Genomic DNA, 24,515 nt, shown 5'->3' with positions numbered 1-24,515 from the left:
ATATATATTTATGTTCCCCAGTGCTTTACCAAAAAAAAAAAAAAAGTTTCTCTGTCATACGGTTTGAGGCTTAAGGCCAGCTAGAAAGTGTAGCAGCTGCTCAACAACTATTTGAGGTGAATTGTAGACAAAAGTACTATTATACATGGAAATTCACTCCTCCAATTTCAAACCAGAAGAGCAGGCAAGATGCCAGGAGCTACAGGCTATGAGCAGGTTTTGAAGAGGGAATTCACCTGCCAAATCATGAGCTCGTTGAGCACTGCACAACTTTCTACACCCACTCTTCTGGGACACACTGTGAAACAGCTTCTGCCTGTGTTGCAGCCTGGGAAGATTAGAAACTATAACCTACTCCCATGACTCTTCCCTGGACTTTTCAATGTTATTTGAGTGTGTTCTACGTCCTGCATAATAATTTTTTTATTTATAAAGAGAGTCCTATCATGCACCTACACTGCCACAGCCTTTCTTAACGTAAGACAGAGAAGTTTCAGAAACCTCTACGACAGCCTTCTAAACTACACTGATTTCAGTCCATTCAAAAGTGATTTAAGGCCTGATTTAGATGAACCAGTGGATGAATAAAACAGGAAGGCAGACTTCTTGCTACCAATAATTATTTAACCACAAAGTTTAGATCAATGTTTCTATTTCATTTCTTATCTGCATTTCCTGGGCTTGGAATTGAACTGTTGCAGTGGAAAAGTCATAGTCTGTCTGCTGAGAATACTACCTAGGTAAAACTTGAGACTGAGCCACAAAATATGTAAGTGGAAAACACCGGCTTTTTTTCTTTCTGACAGTACATTACACAGGTGGAGTAAAGCACCATCTTCATTACCCTTTAAAGCAAACCACATCAGCATAACTTCACCTTAGCTTCACTGCTTTCCCAACACTAAGTGCATGAAGTGTGTGTGCTTTCCAGTCTTGTAGTGGTATTGATCAATATATTTAGAATATAAACCCTTTATACTGAACCGAGGCTGGAGAAGCCATGTCACTGGCATAAAGCACAACCAAAACTGTTGAGTGTTTCTTCATCACTCAACACTTCTACAAGCTTCCATAGTACACAAATATGGCACCATTCCAAACCAGGAGAAAAATTACAGATAATATTGCAATGAGTTTTTTTCACTTTTTTAACAATCCTTATCTTGGAATTGAGCACAATTTTGCTCTTCCTGTAATCTGAAACAGCTGTTTATTTCCTCAGTTGTAACTGTCAGCCACAGTTGGCATGAATACAGAGCTGTGCGAAGCAGAGAAGACCTAGAGCACTTCTTTAGAGCAGATTCACTCTACAGATATGCTTCTGCTTTTATGCCATAGTCAAAGAAACACAAAGCAAGATGAACAGTGACATCTAAGAGATCTCTATGATCATCAAGAAGTGCAGACATGAAAGAAACCCCTTTTGAAACATATTATTCCAGTGGTATCTTGTTCCATTATAGCTCTTAAAAAAAATTGGCATTCTTCAGAAATGTGCTGAATGTGAGGAAAATTGAACATTCTTCTCCATCTGCTGGAAATACTGTAAAGTAAACAAGGGTGCTAAGTACTGGGCAGAAATACTGGAAGTAATTTTTAAAAATAACAGAAAGGCAGACGCCAATGGAGGCCCCTGGTCATCCTCCTAGGCTTAGCACGGGAAAGAAATTACGGTTTGGGAAACTGAATCTACAGAGAGCTGCCAGAAGGCTAATCATGGTTAGTGGAGAACACAAAGGGCTTTGCTTGGTGATCAGGCTTAGCAAAATAACAGATGTCCCAAAAAAATGAAAATTTTACAGATTCTGAAAAGTCTGGAGTCAGTAAATTTATACAGTCTGGCTCACAAATTCAAACCCTTTATTTAAATGCAAGACCTTGCTTAGATGTTGACTGCTGTCTAGGAAATACAGGCTGCTAGGAAAAGCTTTAACAAACTTGTGTCTGAGGGGAATGGCGCAGGGTTTGACTCCACTACTAGTATACCACAGCCAACCTTAGATTAAGATAATAAAATAATCCAAACTCCTGGTGTTATTAGATGGGCTAAGAAGCATTTCCTATACCTGCACTAGACAACCTAATGCTTTCTATACTTAAAATGGTCACCTAATAAACCTTTGAAAAGTCAGCAAAATCAGTAAGAATCCAAAGAAGTGAGATAGGTAATATAACACTTGCATGACAATTAGAGAAATACGTTTGGTTTCACAGAAGAATGAGTTCTGTGCATATTGTACCAATGTAACCAAAAAACAACAGAAGCCCCAGAGGTCCTGGCATAAGAAATACAGAAGGTTAAAGGTTGAAACTTGGTGGGGTTTTAAAGAAATCTATTGCTTAAAGCAATTTATTTGAATCATTATTTGTGTAAGGTAAACAATAAAAGATAAATTTCTTTTTTCTTGCAGTAGCTAAAATTTATACATTACCCCAATGTTGTTGACAGAAGCACAATGTCCTCTGTATCTCCTCAATAATCTTGTTGAGTTTTCCTCCTTTTCACCTTGACAGTTTTTGGCCCTCTTCACATAACTTATTTTGTTGTTATTATCAGTGATTCTTTTTTTAGAACTATGGTTTGACTCAAATAGGAAGTGGATTCACAGTGCTTCCCTTCCTTTCAAGCTGTGTGTTGGTCAGTCAAGCAGTCAGCATCCTTTCCCTCACATTACACTGTAGCTTCATTTCATAAAGAAATTGATGCTAGTATTGTCATCCATGTTTCAAAAATCAACTGTAATTGAAAAGATACACATTGCAAAAAATGTACCATTAAAGGCTGAAATTGTAGCGGACCTCTATTATTGTGATATTTCTTTACAATTTGGCTAGATTACATTTACTTACCTGGATAGTCCATTTTTGGGGCACAAATAGGTCAAACTCATTCAACACACATATACTGCATTAACAGTATCAAGTTTTATACAGCTTAAGACTGTTCCTGCTGAAGTAAAGATTGTTTTACCTGATATAGGCTATATGTATCCTAGAAAACCTTTCCTCCTCAGTTAATCATAACAACATATGAAAAGGGAAAAACGATACCACTGTATCTTGGAATAACTTTATTTTTGTACCAATATTTTATAAAGTTTCTGAATAGTTCATTATACTTTCACAACAATCCTATTTTTTGTAACTCAGAGTGTCTTGCCTGTTTTAACTAAAAATTGGTATTTTCTCCTTATTAATTTCTAAGACTAGCTTGCCTTAAGAGCAGACAATTTTATTTCTTTCTTCTTTTTTCTTCTGTTCCTTGCAGACAGATTTATTTCCATTCTTTTATAAATCTGAATTTCATCCTCCCTAAAGTTATTTTAGAAGGGAATACTAACATCACCCTAACTATGGGCTATAACCTCTAAAATATTTTAACCTGTATATTAAGTCAGATTTGAAGTTAAAAATGAAATAAGATAATCTTACGAAAATTCATTCTGTTGAGTATTTTCTTGAAAATATTTGTTCACTCGTGGTACTGATACCTTAGGTTCCGTATAAATAAAATGGATTAGCAGAGGTCAGCTGTATTTTGCAGTATTAAACAAGGGAGTCCAGTCCAGTTGTTTTTGAACTCAACAGAAAACCTATTCATTTAAATAATATCAAAATTAGGATTAATATAAAATCATACTTGTGTTTAACTTTCTAGTAATGGCTGAAGATTTAATTCCTCAGAGATCATCCTTACCCTACAGGCTCATTAATTAAATATTCATTAGCTTTGCTGGTCTAGATTTTCAACAGTAACTTTCACTTCATGGTTCAGGAACCAAATCTGCCAGCACTTAATATGATGAAAATCTACCTGTGATTCTTCAGGATAATCACATCACCAAGATAACATCACATTACTACAAATGAGAACACTGAAAAAATACTGGCCATGTTGATCCTGATTATTTTGAGGGAAAAAAAGCAAAATCAAGGAATTCTGAACTATGACCTGAAAAGCTTCTACCTGAATTCTTTTTTCAGTAAATATTGGAATACTATGTTAGTTTACATTCTGTTTCTCAAGAGAAGTGTAATTAAATAATGAACAGGTAAAAAGTTGTTTCTTGAGCTGGCTGGGAAAACACCTTCTTACAGCATTGCACATGCTCACAAATGATTAAAAAAAAGTCACTCACCACATTAAAGCTATCAAGTTTACAGTATGTGAGCCAATAAACTTAATCCTGATCTGGATTCAGCTTTGAATAATTAACTTCTTCCTGCCTGCAAAATTCCCTTACAGAATCAGCTGGATATAATTTAATACTTCACATTCTTAAACAATTGTTACATTCACTCCAGACATGGCTGAATTCAGTCATCTCTAAAAGGGACTTCCTGCACACAGAAATGAAACTGAACTTTCTGTCTTCAACTCAGACTTTTTTTTTCTTAAGGCTGAGGACAAAGAAATGCTGCTTACAGAGAAAAGAATTGTGCACAGATAATAGTTTCCTCTCAGATATAAGGGTCAGCAATTTGTCAAGGATTATATTTCAGATTGTGTTTTTCTTTTCTAACTCAGTGGTTGAACTTGCTGGAAGGAACTCAGCAGGAGCCAGGAACTGCTGCTTCCCAGAGGACAAGATCCCACCACTATACCGTCAATAGCTCATCTGTATGTGAGGTTCTAGTTTCACAGAATCACAGAATCATTTAGGTCGGGAAATACCTGTAACATCATCAAGTCCAATCTTTGACAGATCACCACTAAGTGTCACAAGCACAAAGTGCCATTTTCCAGCCATTTCTTGAACACCTCCAGAAACAGTGACTCCACCATCTCCCTGAGCAGTCATCCCAATATTTAATAACCCTTTCCATTAAAAACTCCCTCCTGATGTCCAATCTGAACCAACCTTGGCACAGCTTGAGGCCATATCTTTTCATCCTGTCACTAGTTACTTGGGAGAAGAGGCTGACCCCCGCCTGCCCACAGCCTCCTTTCAGTCAGTTGTAGAGAGTGATAAGGTCTCCCCTGAGCCTCCATTTCTCCAGGATAAACACCCCAGCTCCCTCAGCTGCTCCTCACAGCACTGCTGCTCCAGACCCTTCCCCAGCTCCATTGCCCTTCTCTGGACTCTCTCCAGCCCCTCAGTGTCTGTCTTGCAGTGAGGGCCCAGAACTGGACACAGCACTCGAGGTGTGGCCTCAGCAGTGCTGAATACAGCCACCCATAAATTCCTAACTCAGGCACTTAGAAGAGCACCTTGTTATTCACAGCTTCCTTTTCTCCTCCGTCTGTACCTGCTCCTAGTATTTCCGTCAGTAGCAAGAGTTGTCCCAGATCACAGGCTGTGATACCAATCTACCTAACCAAATTTTGATTGTGAGATCTGGATGGTGAGACATGTCCCGGACAACACTAAATAATTCAGATGCAAAAATCAGGGAAAAGAAATGTAGTGGAACAAGATTTAAAGGAGACAAAGCAGGAAAAGGACAGCCTGACATATACTGCAGGACATCAGACAGACAGCAACTACCAGGTCACTCCTGAGAACACCAAGTATTCTACAAAACCCTGAGCTGCCAACAATTTGAAGTGCAACTTTAGACCACAGCTTAGAAAACATTTGAAAACCTTTCCCAGAACTAGGAGGGGTAACACAATGGCACTATAGGGCAGCTTTTTTCAAAATGACACATGACATCTTTACACTAAACATGGAATCACCCCATAGGAGGTGTTTGCTTATTGTGAGTGTATTGCTGTATTTCCAGGCATTAATGGTCATCTTAGTCTGTATTAAGTAGGTATATTATCAGTGATGCACATTTAAATTTGTAATAAGGTATGCATAAATGTAACTTTAAAAAAAATTAAGAAGACATGTTGAATACATTCCAGTAATTCAGTAAGTAGTAAATGCATTGGACAGCATATGGGCTTTAGCCCAATCTTTAGTGATAGTGATAAGTTATTGATTACCATAGAATTGTAAAATTATTTAGTAAATAATTTAGAAAGCAAACTCTGCAAGCGCTGTGGTTCTACACTTCTCACAAATCTTGTCTTACCCACTTATCAGCTTATGGGGGAACAGTGCACTCAACACATGCTAAGATGAGATGATCCAACTCCACACTACTGTTTTTCAAAAATTTAGTTTAAATATCTACTTTTTCCTATACCAACATGTTATATGTTGACAGGCATGCAATTTGCAGCATGAAGCTGACAAGAAGCCAGGAGGAGAATATAAACATAATCTGAGAAATTTTCATCATATCCAATGCATTAGAAGTAATTTATTAACGACTCCTGTTAAATCAAGCTTATCAGGCAATAATAATGATATATGTATTTATAAGCATTTCTGGAATATATTTATTCACATGGTTAAGGACTGCATACAAATTATCAGGATAGTAAAAATTTTAATTTCCCTTCTGATTCGTGAATGAATTATTATTTTAGTTGATACTGTCACAGTCATATAATTAAATTCAAATAATATGCACTTAACTATAATTTTGGAGGAAATACTAGCAAGTCGATTCATAAAGGCACTGAAATACAAATGTTTGTATCTCTCAGGATATACTAATGATGATGTAACTTGAATCTGATCTTGAGTATGTAGAACTCTTCAAGAGGATTCTCCCACTGCTTAATTAACAATAGACAAAATAGATTTAAATAAACCCTTACGGAATTAATGACAAGTGGTTTCAATTACAGAAGAAAGGAAGGGGAAAAGGAAAGACACAGGAAAGTGAAAAGGAAATGAGCAGACAATGAAAAAGTAAACATTGAGGGAGCACTAATCTATGTTTATGCAAATAGCTTGGTGTATATGTTGCAGCTCTTACCACTAATGTTTTTCTGCTGCTTTCTTCTATCTTTTAGGATTTCTGAATCTCAGGAAGATCTACATTTTTTCCATACTTTTATACACCAGCAAGACAATGTGCTCCTCCTTCAGCCTGGGAAATGTGAGTGAGAGAACAAAATGAAATAGAAAGCACAAAACATACCAAGCTCTGTTCTCGGACATTAAAGTTTGATTATAAACATTCATAACAGAATTTCAAGTAACAATGACAATTTCTACACTAGGGCCCTGGCTCTAAACAGAATGCTTCACAGATCAGTGAAGGAGATGCTCTCAGGCTACAATTCTTATGTCTCTGACTTATCTCTTAAAGCAAGGTTTCAGTGCTACTGGCACTACGGAGGAGTTTCAATATTGACCACCATTATTTTTGTTTGCTATATTCTGACTGCAAAGCACTTGTTATGCCATGTTGGTGAGACAAGAAGAAAAGGAACTCTTATCACTTCAGATTTATGGCAGAATTTGATTTGTTATGTAGCTGATTGATGGTATAAATTGACCACAAATGTATTTTTAGGCAATTAACTTTCTCCTAAAATAATTCTTAAAAGGAATTATTTTGACAGACTGATGCTGGAAAACTTGTAAATAAAACAGGTAATGCTAAAGGGAGCAGAAAAAACAGGAAAATACATGAATGTGAGTTTGGCAGTGGCAAAGGACAAAAGGAGCAAAAGGAGATAAAAGAAAGGAAGAACCCTTAACAAGTGGTAAAGAACAGTACAGAAATGTTAGGGTAGTGGGAGACATGAAGATAGATCAGTGAGACCAGAAATACAAAATACAAGATCCTTAAAGGCAGTGAAACATATGGGGCAAAGATCTTTACCTGTATCTTTGTACCATAAATGAAGTTGCCACATGAATTGGCTAATACAAATCTTTACTGTTTCTTTTAATTTTTTAGTGAATATGTAAGCTTCCTAGGCACTACTTCATTGCAGACTGAAATTATTTAGTCCTGTGGCTGATGGAAGCTATACTATATCTATCTATCTATCTATCTATCTATCTATCTATCTATCTATCTAGTATACTGTCTCACCAATTAGAAATTATTACCAAACCCCAATATTCTCCTTTTTCCTCTTTCATTCTGTCATTTACTTTATGCTCTATACAATTTCATGTAAAAAAACCCTATATTCCTTTCCGCATCTCTTAGTTGCACATTTACACAAATATACCTGGCATGTTGAATTTTGTTGCTGCTTTTCCAATTATTCATATTCTGAGGTCTTCATTCCTTCATGATACGAAGTTGTTACTCTTTCTCACAAAAGCATTCATTTTGATGATATTATCAGTAAAGTACTCAGGACTGAATATACTTTACCAGTATATCCTTAATTACTCTGAATAGCATTACCTAATTTAACCATAAGGCAGCAGTCAGTGTGGGGTTATCTAATACTAACTTAGCTTCAGTGTTAGTGATGAGAATGTACTTTCCCGTGAATTCCACAGTCTTTACTTGTAGCAACAGGCTCCAACCTTTTGTGTTTTCTAACAGTTCAAGCAGAAAACTTGAAGCACAATGCTGTCAAGGCCTTTTTTAAAAAAACATGTCACTTCGAGATAATTATCTATCACTTCTGATAGCTCACTTCCTGGCAATCAAGTGGTATCTCACAGTATTGATTTCAGTGGTATAGTGTAGAACACCAGGTATAGCAAGGAAAAAAGACATGTCAGTAGTTTGCCTGCAGCATATTTCCCATCTGTAAGCTACACATATACTGTTTCTTAAATCTGTCTCTACCATTCTTTAGTGAGAATTCACAAGCTGTAGTATCAGAAAGCCAACATTTCCAATTACAGCTTAACTCTTACATACTCTTTGTGTTTAGAGTCATTCCACTAACACCAGATCTCACACAGACAAGTTTTAGCCTTAGTCTGGAGAGGCTAAGACTAAATGGAGCAACTACAGTGTTGTACAGATTTAGGCATCCCTGTGCTTTCTCTGCAGCTGAGGACCAAGAACACAAACTCCATTTGTGATTCTTACACCTTGTATGCCAGTGATCATACAATCTGAAAAGGAACATCCATGGTTTTGCACCACCTAGAACCTTGTTACAGCCTGCCCAAGACTCAAGGGAAGGCCTGGATTACCATGGCCAGTGCTAATTTGCCTGACTAGAACTGTTCCCTTGCTCACTGAAAAGGACAAAAGTGCCACCCTTGTATCTTTTAAAAGGTTGACATCAGAAATGACTGCACAATTACACTGATACAAGACAGACTGGCTTCCTGTAACAGAGTAGACTGAACCACAGCCTTGGTTTCAGAATGCCTTTTTCAATTGCTAGCATGTCTTTTGTCAGCCCAAATAATTAGGCCCAGCTCAGCTGTTCTTCACACATTACTTTATTTTGTGCAAATAGTTCATTACTTTGGAAAAAAAGTACTGACTTACATTTTCTGGCATATTTTTTATTGGCTATATTGCTCATGGAAATCTGCAGCCAAGTAGGAAACATAATTCCAGTCAATCTGAGGTGTCATTTTCTTTCTAATCATCTTCTGCTACTCCTAGTTGGGTCTTCTTACTCACTGCCCAAGAGTTCTGCCTTAAGGACGCATCCACATTCTGGTTTGTTTGTTGCAGGATTACTCTGAAGGCATTTTAGCTCCAGCAGCTGCCAAAAGCATACTATATTCATGGGCAGTTCTCCCATGTGGTGTAAGAGACTGCAGCATGACACCTTCATCTAACCTTAGCTGATTTCTTCTCAGTGAACTGCATTGCTCATTCTGACTTAACCATTTTTTCTGTTTGATCAATTTTATCCTTTTTTATCTTCACTGAAATTTTGTATTTGTTTTCCTTTTTCTGATGTCACTTTTGGTCTTGTTCCTCCAGTAAATACCAGACCACTTTTTTTCTGATTATCCTACCCACTATCTTTTCCTTAAAAACACCCCCTAGAAACATGCTCCATCAGTCAGAGCTTCCAGTCTAGGTCTAAAATATCCTTAGTTCTGTGATTTCCATCACAGAAAAACAAGCAGATTGCTAGGTTCCACACTGTTCCATTAGATGTTCCATTAATTTAAAGTGGGCTATAACCAATCTCCTTTCTGTTTTATACACTTTCTGCACCCTGCTGCTACCGTTCCTGTTCCTGAGAATCAGAATGAAAGCCCTCTTCAGCAATCCAAAGCTTTCCTATCAAGCATATCATACATGAAGGAGTCAGCTATCCCCATTCCTAGCTCCTTCCAAGATTCTCCTGAAGTTCTGAAGTCCTGATGGAGCTCTACAGACCCTGGCTGAATTTTGCAAGGTCTTGTCCAGAGTCTCAAGTTTTATTACATTTCACTGGGCATAGGCAAGCTAAAGAACGAGATGAGTCCTGTTGCAACATGCATCATTCATTCCCTTGTAAAGAGATGCCATCAGGTATGCAGCTGTACATACAAGGTTGCCATAGTGGGTCAGTGAACTTTACTTGTTTGTCACACAAATTGCAAACACCTACCTGCTCTCAAAAAAAAAGCAATATGCTCCCATCTCCCTCAAGAGGAAGTCATGAATTATTAAGTACATTTCTTGCTGCCACTGAGCTACTCATGTTTGGTAAGTTAAAAGGCTGTGAACTCCTGTAACTGTCATTAAATCATTTCCAACCGTTACATCAGCCATTTTTCCCTGCTGCTGTCTCCTCCTTATCTCTTAAGAGGACTTGACCATGACTTTATGACCTACAAGACTGTGGCCTCAAAGACTGTGTCTGCTACTGTTCTCACCACTGAGGCCAAAGGAGGAAAAAATAAAGTGACTCCTCTTCATATTAAAGAACATCAAACATTGGAGATCCTAAGTTCAACCTCAGGAGAAGTGATACAAGCTGAGACAACATCAACACTTTGGCAAGAGGCTCAGATGTTTCACCAACCTCCCAGGCAAACAGTTCTATATAGTGATTCACCCATCTCACAGTAAATATCTTGGAATGGGTCAGAACATTGCCATGGGTCAGAACATTGCCATTAAAGGGTGTTGTTGTTCAGCTTCTCCCGTATTGAGAATCATTCCCAACATCCTTGTTCTGAGAGTGACACATTACCAAGAAAAAAAACCCACATGTAGTCAGACTGAGCAATGTTTTCACAGCCCTGATGCATCTCTAGGATGCTCCATGTCCTTATACCAAGATAATAATACATTCCAGAATGATTTTTCCTCTCTGTGGCTCACCTATTGTAAGATTCAGTGGATTTTGCACAGACGGCAAATTTTTTCACTTGTTACAAAACCACTGAAAATATCCATGGAGTGGTACAAGTTTATTCCCCAGCAATTTCCAACAGCTTCTCCAAAAATATCTCTGCTCCCACAGCTGAACAGCTACATGGTTTTCAAGTGTCCATCTCTACACTTCCAGCTGTCTCCTTTCTGGGACTGAGAAAGCAGAGGATGTGAAGGCATGCTTTACTGACTGATATCCTAACTGTGTATCACAGGAGCTTGGAAATATCCTATATAGCCCTGATGAGAGCACTATGTTGGAATGAATATAAATTGCAGCATGAATAAGCAAAGGGTAATTGATATCAAAGATCTTCCAATTCCTGACAACTAGCTTTCTTGTATTCTTGCCTCATATTTACCCAAATATTAATGAAATATATAAAATAAACATTTCATATAATGCTTGATTCAATGTGCAGATTAAAAGTCTAGCTGGCAGGAACATTTTAAAAACGTTGTCAGAATTTTTCATTTCTCTCAGTATTTTAAAGTTTAAATAACTGGTATTTATATTACCTATATACCAGTACTATACTGCATACATATACAGTACAGTATAAAGCTGTATAACATGTCTCAGTAGGGAAGACTATGAAGCAGTAAATCAAACTAAAGAGTCTTTCCAGGAAATCATCCATGTGCAGAAAAGGGACTTCACAACATGCTTGAACAGCTTAATTCTTTCTTTACCAGGGATCCCAAATGTCCTGATTCTACCCAGTGGCAATTGCAATGCTCTTAACCTTTACCTGCTTGCACCAGAAAATGGTGTCTTAGAACAATCAGATTTTTGGCAACTACATGTTAATGAATAAATGGCATTTTGTGCCAATACAGAAAAATTAAGTAGTTGCAAACAAATTATTTTGGTTTTCTACACAACTTCAGATATGTGTACATACTTTTACACTGACTCCATAAATGTGAAAAACACAATCTCTTGCTTATTTGAAGAGTTACAGTGCATGTCACATGTAAGTGAAGCCTGTCACAGGACTGGTTTTGAAGGGAGGTGGGAGGCTGCTCTACAAGTTCTGGCAATATACCAGAAATCGCTTGAGGCCATAGGATTTCAGAATAAGAATGTCATAAGAGGCTGGGGGGAGGAGAGTGGAGAGTCTACTCCTGGAATGTCTGTTTAGCAGCAGAACTCAAGTGATCGTACAAGAGACAGAGGACATGCTAAAACAAGAGAAAAAAACATTCTTTTTTCTGTCCTTCTAGTTAGAGCCTGGTTCTACTTAAAGTTTTGTTGCCAAACACTGATTTTTCAAGGATGCTGAAGCAAGCACCTCCACACACACTGAAATCTATCAATTATACAAACTGTACCCGTACAGTCTCAAATGGTTACCTAGAATCAATGTAAACACATAGTAATCACCATCTGGTGAGAAAGCAAAAGTGACCAACGGTAATGCTTTTTCTGTACTGAAAAAAACTATGAAACTTATTCCCCAGGTGTCATTTAACCTGATACCTTAAGAAGGGTTTGAACACCTAAAGTCCTGTAGGAGAAAGTGGAAAGGATTGAGTCTTTTTACCGTAGAGCCCACCAGTGGGAGAAAACAGCAGTATCTACAGTATCTAAGGTTACCAGACAGCATCAGCTGCAAGCAGGGGCATATAGTAAATTTATTCTGCAGCCTAGATAAATGCTTTTCCGGATTTATATAAGTACAAAAAATTTTGTTGTTAGGAATGCAGAGCAACTAAATGGCCATTTAGAAGTGTCCATCTAGCTTTACTCTGTTGCACAGAAAAAATACAGTATTTTCAGAATTAGCAACAACATTTTTGTTGGATATTAAGCCATCTTAGACAGTACAGCAAGCATAATCAGAGACTGGCACTAAATCTGTGAGAAACAGACTACGTTCCACTGTCTTTTTCCAAAGTTCCAAATCTTGTCTTATTAGCATCCAGTGCCTGAAACAGGGTATTGAACAAGATGTCTTTTTTTATCTAGCCAATTTGCCCACTCATTGACAGATGTAACTAGAAGTGTAATATACCTCATATCCTACTTGAGCCCACATATAATTTAAGAACCAAAGGGGCAAAACTCTAAAGCATATGGCAGGAAGAAACTCAGGCATGCATCAGTGATGTCTGGTACTTTCCTTACCAGAACAGCCTCCTTTCACACTCACACCACCAAATTTGTGGCATGACACTGATATGTGTTCTATCTTACTCATGAACTGGAAAAAATTTAATCTGCAATGAAGAAAGCATCTTAGAGCACATGATTCTGTCTGATTTACAAATGTAGTTTTTCAGAGTTACTGAAGGAAGAAATTTCCAAGGAAAATCATATTAACGAATTTATACTAAGGACCATTCCTTAACAGCCTAGCCTTCCACAAACACCCTTTGAGAGACTGGAATCCTGAGCGATTTTCAGGGACTGAAGCATCGAGACTGCTCTGGATCGCAGCGCTCTGCTAGCACCGCAGCTGTCGTCAAGAGCACTCTCCAGCCGCCCGTGCTCCCAAGGGAGTCTTGCGAAACGCGGGGAAGGCCGCTGGCTCCTCAGGCCTGCTCAGGACAACACCCCCGCCGCGCCGCTCGCGCAGGCCCGGCCGGGCGAGGGCCAGGAGAAGCTTCCAGAGCCTGGACGCCGGCGGCCCGGGCAGGGTCCGGCCGTCCTCAGCCGAGCGTCCCGCGGCTGCCGCGCAGAACTAGAACGCACCCCGACGGGAGAAGCGCGCGGGGCCCGCGGGTCACGGCCGACGGGCGGAGGGCGCGATGCGGGGGAGGGGCACCGCCTCCCTCAGGGCCCCCGCCGCCGCACCCGCCCCCTGCGCGCGCCCCCCGCGCCCCCGGGCTCCTGGCACGGGCCGCCGCGTTACGGGAAGCCCCGCCCCTTCCTGCAGCCCCGCCCTCTGGATGACGTCACGGGCACAACGGGCCAATGGCGGTGTGGGTGGAGGAGGAGGGAAGGGCGCGCGGGGGCTGGGGCGGGGCGGGAGCGTGACCGGGCGCGGGGCCGCGCGTGCGGGACGGCGGCGCGATGGCGCGAGACGGCGGTGCCGCTATTTAGGGGCAGCGGCCGCGGAGCGCAGGCGGCGGCGCCGGGTAAGGGTTGGGGTGTACGGCTGTGTGCGGGGCTCCCCTCCACCTCCCCAGGGTCCTCTCTCTGAGGGGCGTCCGCCGGCGAGGGCCGCATTGGGCCGTCCTTTCCCTCCGGGCCGTGCGCCGCGGGCGGGGGCACCGCGGTATTTGTGTAGGGCTGAACGGGAGACGGGCCGGGGTGGGCGGCAGCCTTGCGCCACCCTTGCGCCACCCGGTTCCCGGGCCGATCGCCAGCCGTGCCCCGCGGCGATGTCTCGTCTCGTCCAGCCTCCCCTGGCCGGCGCCGGCGGAGCTGCCCGGCGGTGACGCTCGGAGCGCAACATGGCCTCGCCCGCGGCCGCCGCCGTGAGGCCCGGGGGTGCCGAGCCCCTCGCGGGCCGCTCCGCCCGGCGCCGTCCGCAGCCCTGCCGCGGAGGGTCAGGCTGAAGGTTATCTGCGCTCTCCCCCAGAGCGGTGGTGGTTAGTGCCGGCCGCCTGAGTTGGCAAACGTGTCGCCATCGTCGCGGGGCTCGCGTCTTTCGGATTTTTCGGCTGTCAGATAAGCGCGGCTGTGCCACTGACAGGCATTTCCTTGATGAAGAGATTTGCGTTTTGTTGCCGTCACCCCAAGTTGACTGCTCTTGTTGCGTGTAGATGGTAGGAAACTGCCGCTCTGAAAGATACGCACGCTTCGTATTATTGCGGGTCCCAGTAACTGGAGGGGATTCCCTGAGGAATTCGGGAGGAGCGGGTACAGTGGCCGTCTGGTTACTTGCCTTGTGGTCCTGCGCTCTAGTCATCGCTGTACTGGGGCTCCGATGCTTCCCCTAACAAAAATCGGCATCATTATTTTCGTCTCTCAGATGATGAAACTGAGGCACAAAGGAAAGCAGTCTGCCAAGTGTGTTGGCAGGATTGAGGGGAATAATTCCCAGTCTCAGTTCTTATGCTTATTTTAGGCTGACTAGGGGTTTGCTAGTTGGTGGCTGATTATTACTGTTGAGGCGTTCTGAAGGCATAGTTCTACACATAGTTGTAGTTCTGCTACCAGGTAATAGAACTATGTGGAATTATAGTTCTGTCATTAGTGATCTGTCAGAGAGGGGTGGAAGGGGAAAGGGAAGAAGAGGTTAGATACTGTTGGGAGTTAAGGTCTTTTTTCTTTCACTCTCTTTTCTATAAAAATATAACCTTTATACTTCCCATATGCTGTTACTTTCAGTGGCATAATAACATAAAATATACTGTTCGAAGCATGTAACTTCTGAACAGATTTTTTTTCTATGTGTTGTGTAGCACAGTAAGAATGTAAGTGTGGGTGATGAAAATTTGAGATTACTTCCTAGACGTTGAGCGTTTGAAGTAATTATTCGGATGTTGTTTATATGTTTGGAAATGTGGTTTAAAGTAAAGTTATTGATGAATCTTTTTGGCTGAGGAGAAAGATAGATGCACATCTATAAGTGAATACACCTGATGGAGATAACTGTTCCCATGCTGCTTGTCTGGAGGATTAGCACTAGCACAAGTGTGTGAAATTAAGTTTACTTTTTGGCCATATTTTCATCAGTTATTCTGGTATTAGTAAGAACTGTGTGGACGAGAAGCAGCATTGCTTGTGATCAGTCTGGAAGGCTTGATTTCAAAATGAGAACACGGAGTGCTAAGACATTACTTTGTATAAACCAATTTGATTTTTGGACTAAAACTACTTGCTAGCTGTGAAAAAATTCTGAAGTATTTCAGAGAAATTGATTTAAGAAGGTATCAGAAAGGACTCAACTATTGCAAGCTAATACTTGATGCCTCTAGTTAGATATTTCAGTAATTTTAAACTGCATACCCATTTTGGTTTTCCTTTTTTCTTTACATTTTTTTGTTCTCAGACCTCCACTGAAACTCCAGGGATAAGCCTTCTTCTAGAGACAGAGGAATAAGTAATGCAGAAAAATTACTTGCTTAGATGGTGAAAGGGATAGAGATGTCCTTTGAATGTAGATATTTTAAATACAGAAATACATTTCAGACTATTTTGTTCATATAATGTCACATAATATTTTAAGTGCTTCTTTTAGAGGTGTCTGGTGCTTTTTGACATAAAACCATAAATATTTCCAAGAAGGAAGTAAGCTTGGAGGAAGGAAGGAAGCTTGCAGATGAAATATGCTTGATTAGAAAGCAGTAACTGTTTCAGTAATCAAAATTCCATGAGGATAGTTAGATGTCTTTAACTACAGTCTGGCTTGTTATAAAACATCAAGTAGCAGCTGCTTTGTGAATCATCTGGTTCTGTCTGCCTGAGCCATGTGGATTCCTTGTGACAAATTACCTCTTGAAGCTGTAAACATAGGTCTTCTTATCTTTTCTAAGGAATTTCTGGAAATCCATTTTCCCTGCAGCCTTTGGTCTCTTGTGATTGATGTGATGATGAGCCTTAATAGACTGGACACCTTCCTGTGGTGGTTGTGGTGTTATCTGTACTTCCTGGCTTCCAAGCTGGCTTTGCTGGCAAGTACATGTTGTTTTAGCTTTAGTTTCTTAAACTGACATTGTGATTTCGTAGGTCACTTGGACAGGAATTGCCACTTCTCTGAAACTGAGCAATTTGTTATACATGTCATATAATGACATATCCCTGTGTTCATTTTGGGGCAGATCTCATGATTTATAAAATAAGATGGATTTTTAAGATTTCTCTCTTTCTTAGAATAAGTTGTGATACCTATTTTGCATGAAAGCTTGATACTTCTTCACAAACTGTTAGTCACAGGTTGATCTTAAAACTCAACACTGGTGCTACTTTGTGTGTATAAGGTTTGGGTTTAGGGTTGTTATTAGCTTCTCATAGAGACTGCATGAAGCATCAATTTACAGATCAGACATAAAGGCTTAATGCTTTCCTTTCAAAATGGCTGCAGGATGTGAAGAATAATAGAAGTTCCATTTGATTTGGAGATTAAATAGGATGATCTCATGACATACGAGTTTTATCAGTCTGTCTTTACAGAAATAATCACAGCATTTTAACAGTTTTTTCTTCTTTGAGGTAATTTATTTTCTGTGAGTTAAGGACTATCACCAGCAGCATTCTAAACTGGCCATGCTGGTTTTTTACTCAGTGGTATTTTGATGGATTTTGATATTTTGCTGCTAATCCATGAGAATAACCTGGCAAATTTCTGAAGTCAGTTTCTTTCTCTGTCTGCCTTGGCTGTTCACTTAGTGATCCACACTAAGAACAACTGCATAATAAAGATAAGTGTTGATTTGGCTCTTAATGTTTGGGTTTTTTTGTTTGTTTGTGTATGGGATTTTTTTGTGGTTTTTTGTTTGGTTGGTTTGTTGTGGGGTGGGTTTTTTTGCTCTTTTTTGTTTTGTTTTCGTTTTTAATAAAAAAGCAGCTGAACTGACTAGCTGTTTCAGTGTTTGTTCAGCATCAGGTTCAGCTTTCACCTTAGATGTATATACACTGTACCAGTCAGTAAAACATAAAATCTGTGCTGAGCTGTGCATAGTGACTGAAAGAAACTATTGAGCTTTCTGTTGTCTAGACTAACAGCTTAGTCTGACTTAAAATCATTAATGATGAACAGTTATTATTTAGCATTACTGTTGAATGATGATCCTATCTTTGAAGGTTTGGTGTAGCTTATATGCAGGATTTCTGCAGTGATTTCACCTGAGCATTTTTGCACACTCAAATAAGAAAACACTGGTTTGCATAGAAGTATTTCCTCATTCTAATATGAAGTATGGCTGCTTGTTTTGTTAGTTTTAAATATCACCATTTATTTTGTTTTTCATTTCTTTTATGGCTTTCATGTAGGCAAGATGGATGGAAGTGTCTAGTGTAACTGTGTATCTTTCCCCTAGAACGAAATTTCAATTAAGAATCAGTCTTGTAAAAGCCAGAGACACTAATGTTTTTTTAAATAGCACACATTAGAAAGGATTGTAATAGCCCCTTTGTGGGTTTGGAGGTGTGTAGCTTCAGTCTTTTTCAAACGGCATTGATCAGCAGGGGGTGGGGGTGAGTAAAATACATCAGAACAGCCTAAAGCAGATATATGCTAAACTGACACTGTAGTTTCAGCTGCTTGGTTCCCATACTGTAGGTGGGTGGACTTTCCACATAAATTTCCTTTGCAGGTGATGGAGCATGAAGTGCCATTCTCGTGCCTTTCAGGAGCTGACTGCAGTGGAATCAAGTAGTATGATTTGTGGAGGGCTTATCTGCTCCCTGAAAATAATTGCTAAGCTTTCCAAAGTGCAGAGTAGTAGGGATTTGGACTTCAGTCTCTTCTGTGTGAATAAATCTGCTTGGAACAACTGAAATGTTTTTCAAGTCTTGAAGACAGTTGAATGTAGAAATGGCATTGATAGAAAAAGATGGTAATTTAATTTTAATTTCCAGTGAAAAAATCGTACTTTAGGGCAAAATGTGTGCTAATTTTGTATTACTGTTTACTTATTAAGTTGGTTATTGCTTTTTATTTATTCTTTCTGTTGCTTTGCAGTATGTTTTTAATAACCTGAGCCATACTTAATACCTGCTGGTGTGAAAATCAGTGAATAGTTTTGTGGAAATACAGTTTGACTTTAATAAATAATGACCCAAAAAGAAAACTTTGAAATGATGCGATAGCTTGGATGACCCTGACATTGTTCTAAGGTGGCATGAATAATAATAGCAAATGGGAGAGAAATTAAACGTTTTAAAAACTTTCCTTTTTACATCTGTTTCATTCTTTCCTGTTCAGTGTGAAAGATGCTTCTGCTGTTGTTTTGCAGCTTTTGGCAATTACCAGAGCTGAAGCAGTGAAGCAGAGCTCCTGCTTCTTCCCACCTAGCTGGTCTCAGGCTTCTGATGAATTTCAGATCTTCTACAACTCACGTTGTTCTGATTAAATAATTTAAATGAATCTTGCTTATAACAGATCCTAAGGTCTATCCATTTTAGAGCTCAATACTCTTTGGTTAACAAAGAGTATTCTGATAAGTGTTAGCATAAGTAAAGTCATTAAAGTAGATCTCTATGTGCTGGTTTTTATTTAATGATTTAAACTAAAAAATAATATTCTTTGGAGTTGGCTTGTATTCACCATGAAAATTTATAAAAAGTGTCAAACTAGTTGGGATGGTTTTTTAAATGCAGAAATTCGTATGTGGGTAGGAACCTTATTTTTCAGATATTGGATATTTTACTTCCAAAATAAACAAAAATATAGTTCTTTTACTGTATCCTTGTAATAAATATCCAAATACACACTGCATTTAGAGCAGTGTAGTGGTTCTAATATCCAACCCAGTGAGAGTAATTAAATAGAACATAGGAAAAATTAATAGTTTTTTGGTTCTCAATGCCATATAGCTGCAGACTGGTGACAAATGGCATGTGACTTAGTCAAACAACAAACCAGCAAACTCCCAGTGATAAACAAATGCTCGTCAATAGATTTGTCAAGTTTTTCAGACAGCCATGTTGCTACTATAAAGTTTCTATTTAAGAAATTTTGGTGGGCTTTGGGCAATGAACTCACAAGTATAGAAGCAAATAAAGATACTGCTGGGTGATTCTGATGGCTTTTCTTTTAGTTCTAACTGTAAGACATCTAGGTTGGCAAATCCTACAAAGCCTACTATAAATGTTTGAGATTTGCTTTCATTTAGTTGTTCCTATGAATAGATTTTCTTTACATTACACTGTAAAGAAATGATTTGTAATGAAAACATGACTTAGTTGTGTTGATGTGTAAGGAATGTGGTTCTGGCTTGGTAGTGACCCATGCTTAAATGTGTGTCTGGTTTTACTTACATATGTGAAATGCCCTGTGTCCTTCTGTCATTATAAAGTAAATTACATGCAATCAAAACAAAGGCATGTTTACTGTCATAAATTGCAGTTACTTCTTCTTCTGATAGTAGTAAGTTTATTTTATTAATTTTCCTGTCTAGGCAATACTGCGGAATTCCCTTAAAACTTTGAGTTTCCTGTTGTTGGGTAATGCTCAGTTTCCAAAGAAGGAAAATACAACTTCAGAAACAGTATTACTGTAGGCCATCTCACTTCAAATCTTAGTAAACCTAAAGAGCCTATGTTTAGTTTCTAGGTGTAAGAATAGTATGAAGTCTGCTTCTAGAAATCAGCTTGTGAACTAAATGCCTTATTTCACTAAGCCAATCTACCTGGTCCTATAAAGATGCGTAAATGTAGCTAAAAATACTACAGCTCATATGCTTAAGAGAGCATGATCACTTGCTTTTACTAGTTTAGGGCTGCTTTAAAACTGTAAGTTGAGAAAACCAGGACAGACTTAGTGGCTTCAGAACAATGGGGGTGGAAGCTACTGTGTGAATGATTCAATTTCTCTAATGTGTTTTCTAGAAATGTCAGAACTTGAGAATGAGTGGGCTGTGTTGCAGTACAGAAATAAATACAGTGTTATAAAACATACTCTAGCTTGTGGGGAATTGCAAGCTCCCTTGTAAAGTTTTGAAGAATTAATTAGTGTTTTTTTCTGTAGTAGACCACAGTTCTTGGTATGGAAGTATTGTGCTTTGTAATTCCTGAATATATTTTTACTCACTTGTGAGTGAGTGGTAACTTACCACTCTTGTGGTAAGTTGTTCTGAACCTTGTCTGAAGCTTTTGTATGTATCAATGCCCTTGAAAGTTAGATAAGTATGATAACCATAATCAAATTCATAGGGTTATATTTTAAAACCTCAACCACAGCGTTACACCCTGTATTATAACTGAACCTCCCACAGAATTACCAGTGAAGTTTGTTTTCATATACAGTGTGAAAACCTAAAGCTGATAAATTTCTTAAACTTACAATAAAGCAGCTTTAAACAACCTCAGTTTTTTTAAGTAAACATTTGATTTTGTTTTAGCAGTGAGGGAAATGGAAACACAGTATGCCCATTCTAAAGTGAGAAGATACAAATGCTTCCAGGAAAATAAATGTTCTTGTGAGAAGTTACCTTAAGTCAAATACAAATCTGATTTTGACATTGATCTAAAGTACAAGTAATAGTTTAAATTTAAAAATATATATATTTCTCTTGTTACAGAAATTCTGTGCAGCATGTTTTCTCGGAGCTGGGTGGCCTGTGGCTTCTATCTGGTGTTGAATATTTGTTCTCCTGATGGTAAGAGTTCTGTGTCTCAGATACAAGAGGATATAGAGCTAGTTACATTAGATGTCTGAAGCACCTGCCTATCTAGATACTTGTTGGATGGGGACAGAAAGCAAGGTGTGTTAGGATAGACACACCTACTCTTTATTAGAGCTATCCTAGCTTGGTAAAATGCTTTTGCAAAGCCTAAAGAATGCTGTGCTGGTTTTTGCCTTTAGATCTTCCTGATGGTCTGCTAATGCATTTCAGTTCTATAATTGTCAAGTAACTACTTAAATTGCTGCTTAGACACATGTAGTGTTTTTAACATTGCACTAGGGATGTATCAGCAGTATGATTAGAGAATGATGTGTAGTTGTTAATAACTGTGAAATTTGTTTTCTTTTTAGCTTCAAGTGGACTTGTGCAGTCATGCGGTCACATCATCCCGGAGTCACCTGTACTGGCCCTTGGTTCCAATTTCACAGCATTATGCATTCTGAATGAGAGTTGTCTTGACTTTGGCAATATCTATGCTAGTCAGATTATCTGGAAGATTAAAAATAGACTGGTACCTAAAGAACAATATCGTGAAATAAACAGAACAGTTTCCAGTGTGACATTCAATGACACTTCTTCCTTAGCTACTCCTCTGACATGCAACATTTTAGCAGATGGACAGATGGAACAGAACATTTATGGAATTACAGTTACAGTAGGCTGTGAGTACCGGTTTTTAACATTTTATTCTGTTCTTAAGAAAATTGTTTCTGAGAAATGGGAAAATGGAAACAATAGAATGTGTGTGTATGTATTGAGGCACTTTTATTCCCTCAGTTCTTTGATAATTGAGTCAAAATATTGTCAAATTACATGCCACCACAGCTGCTCAATATGCACTGAATAAAGTTTTCTAAAAAGTAGAAAATAGTCTAGAGTATTTCAGTGTAGAGATAGGAAAAAATGGAACAACAAAAAGCAGCAGATTTGAATTACAGAATAAAGATGTGGATTTAACTGAAATGGGAAATGTTAATTTCCTACTTTCTTACTTCTTGATTCTGTATCAGAGTTGGAGGAAATACTTTTAGGTGATCTGTCCTGGTTTCATACTAGCATTTTAAAAATATTTTCTTCATTAATGGACTGAGAAACATTTAGTCCATCTGTATCACTAAAGCTAACCTGAATTGCCTTAAGGATGGAACGTATTATTTGGATTACTTTACCTCTATACCTAAGAAAATACTTTTAACTACTTACAAACTTCTTTTATTCTAGAATGATAACACCTGCATGGTTCAGTCCAACTGCTTTTTAATGAAACTGTCTTGAGAAAGTCCCGTGAATAACTTAATATGCTATTTCTTATAACTACTTGGTGTCCTGCTAATAGGACAAGTGTTGTAGTGTCCTAAGTATTGCATTATATAGATGATGAATTATGTTGTCTCCTAGTAATGGCAAAAAAGTACTGCAGTTGCTGAATGGTCTGCATGCAAAAGGCCAGCTTGAATTCACAATTTAAAATTATGTGCTTCTAGCATGACTTACAAAATTGCTGATACAGAAAAGTAATGTTTTCCATTTCAGTTTCTGAGGAGTAAACATTGTACAAGAAAAGATAAAATATAAAATATTTTTAAAGGTAAAATACATGGAAAGATAAGGATAGGTAAATTATTCTAATATTGTAAATGAACAGATAATATTCCACATTTTAATTCATGTTACAAGTCTTTAGATGCATTTTTATTTAAAGCTATTGTATTTTGATACTGTCAATTAAAAAAAATTAGCAACAGATTTGAGAAGAATACAATTATTCCAGAAGAAAGCAATAAGACTGCTCTTTTGAAACTAGTGCTCTGCTTGAAAGCGAAATATGATTCTCTAAGTACATTATACTGTTGTAAATAGTGATTGTATAGGAGGTAGCAACAAACTCTTTGTATGTTATAATTTGAGTTTAAGAAGGAAAGAAAATAGTTTTGGTGATGTCTGAAGAAGTTCCTTGCACACTACAGTGGATTTTGATGAAGATCCCGAAGTTTTATTGCATGAGTTTGCAACTCAAGCTTCTTCCATACCTTGCTAGGGGAGAACAGACCTATCAAATTGCCTTTAGAGCTCAGGTTACTGGCAAAGTCACCATGTGCCAGTTCAGTAGTGGTTATTAATTTATTTTCTTCTGTGTGAATTAAAATATATTTAGATGAGAGATGGTTAATACAAGGCTTTTTGCCTCAGAATGAGTCTTGGTTGTTTCTTACTAGGAGGTGCTTAATCCTTATGCAGCCTATTTGTCAATGCAGCTATTTAAGCTTCTCAACTTTGATTGCAGGATGGTATCCGGCTCTTTTTGCCACATACTTTAGAAAAAAAATAATTAAATACTTCTGATATTCACAGAAATCACTCTAGTGGGACACTTAAAAGGATTCTTACTGGGTTGAAATATGTGTATAGGTTAATGATTGCTAACTCTTTCTATACAGTGGCCCCAGAGAAGCCAAAGAACTTAAGTTGCATTGTGCATCAGGTGTCAAGATTCACATATGTTATGAATTGTACCTGGGACCCTGGAAGGCACACATTCCTGGATACTCAGTTCAAGTTGAGATACAGCTGGTAAGTAACCCTCTATAGAACGTCTAAATAATTCTGAAGAATATTTTTATGCTAAACCAAAAGTTTGAAATTCCTGATTCTTTGGAGGAGTTGTTAATGTAAGTCCAGTTTTCTGAAGCATTGCTGTCGGCCTCGTATGAGGGGGAAGGGAAGAGTTTAAGAAATAGGCATTCAAGTAATTGTAAGACTTGAATTTTTGTTGCTGAACTTGTTTTGGAGTAACAGTATTCTCATATTTTCCTGTTCTTAAAATACAGGATTAGTGTGGCTTGAGTACAATGCATCTAATAGTAGGGGGCTACACTTCTCTGGTTTGACAATTCTGTCCCATTCTAAGCAAGCAGGAGATGTCCCTGCTCATTGTAGGAGGATTAGGATACATGACTGTAGAAGGTCTGTTTGAATCCAAACCATTCAATGATTCTAAGGAGAGAATCTAATATAAAGTGACTGAATTTTGTAAAGGTATTATCTATCCGCACTTCATAGGAACTGTGGGCAAACACTGTTCTGAGTTAATCCTAACATGAAAGCTTCAGCAAAGTATTTCTCTTGTGAAAGCAAATTAAGTTACCTTCCAAACTCTTTGGATGGTCTTT

General features: G+C 38.7%; 1 protein-coding gene across 2 annotated transcripts in view; it reads left to right on the top strand.

Annotated features, from left to right (window-relative positions):
* The first annotated feature begins 14,121 nt into the window (after positions 1-14,121).
* IL6ST (interleukin 6 cytokine family signal transducer) overlaps positions 14,122-24,515 on the top strand; it is a 31,834-nt gene continuing 21,440 nt past the window's right edge. The window contains exons 1-4 of one of the 2 annotated variants that reach the window (XM_066339364.1): positions 14,122-14,187; positions 21,241-21,318; positions 21,696-22,007; positions 23,784-23,916. In XM_066339364.1, coding sequence (XP_066195461.1) covers positions 21,255-21,318; positions 21,696-22,007; positions 23,784-23,916 — 509 coding nt within the window. In that variant the 5' untranslated portion in view covers positions 14,122-14,187; positions 21,241-21,254. The remainder of the gene's footprint in view (positions 14,188-21,240; positions 21,319-21,695; positions 22,008-23,783; positions 23,917-24,515) is intronic. The other variant, XM_066339363.1, reaches the window with a different exon arrangement.

The sequence above is a fragment of the Sylvia atricapilla genome, chromosome Z, assembly GCF_009819655.1.
Source record: "Sylvia atricapilla isolate bSylAtr1 chromosome Z, bSylAtr1.pri, whole genome shotgun sequence".
NCBI lineage: Eukaryota > Metazoa > Chordata > Aves > Passeriformes > Sylviidae > Sylvia > Sylvia atricapilla.
This window is presented reverse-complemented; position numbering and strand designations above follow the sequence as displayed.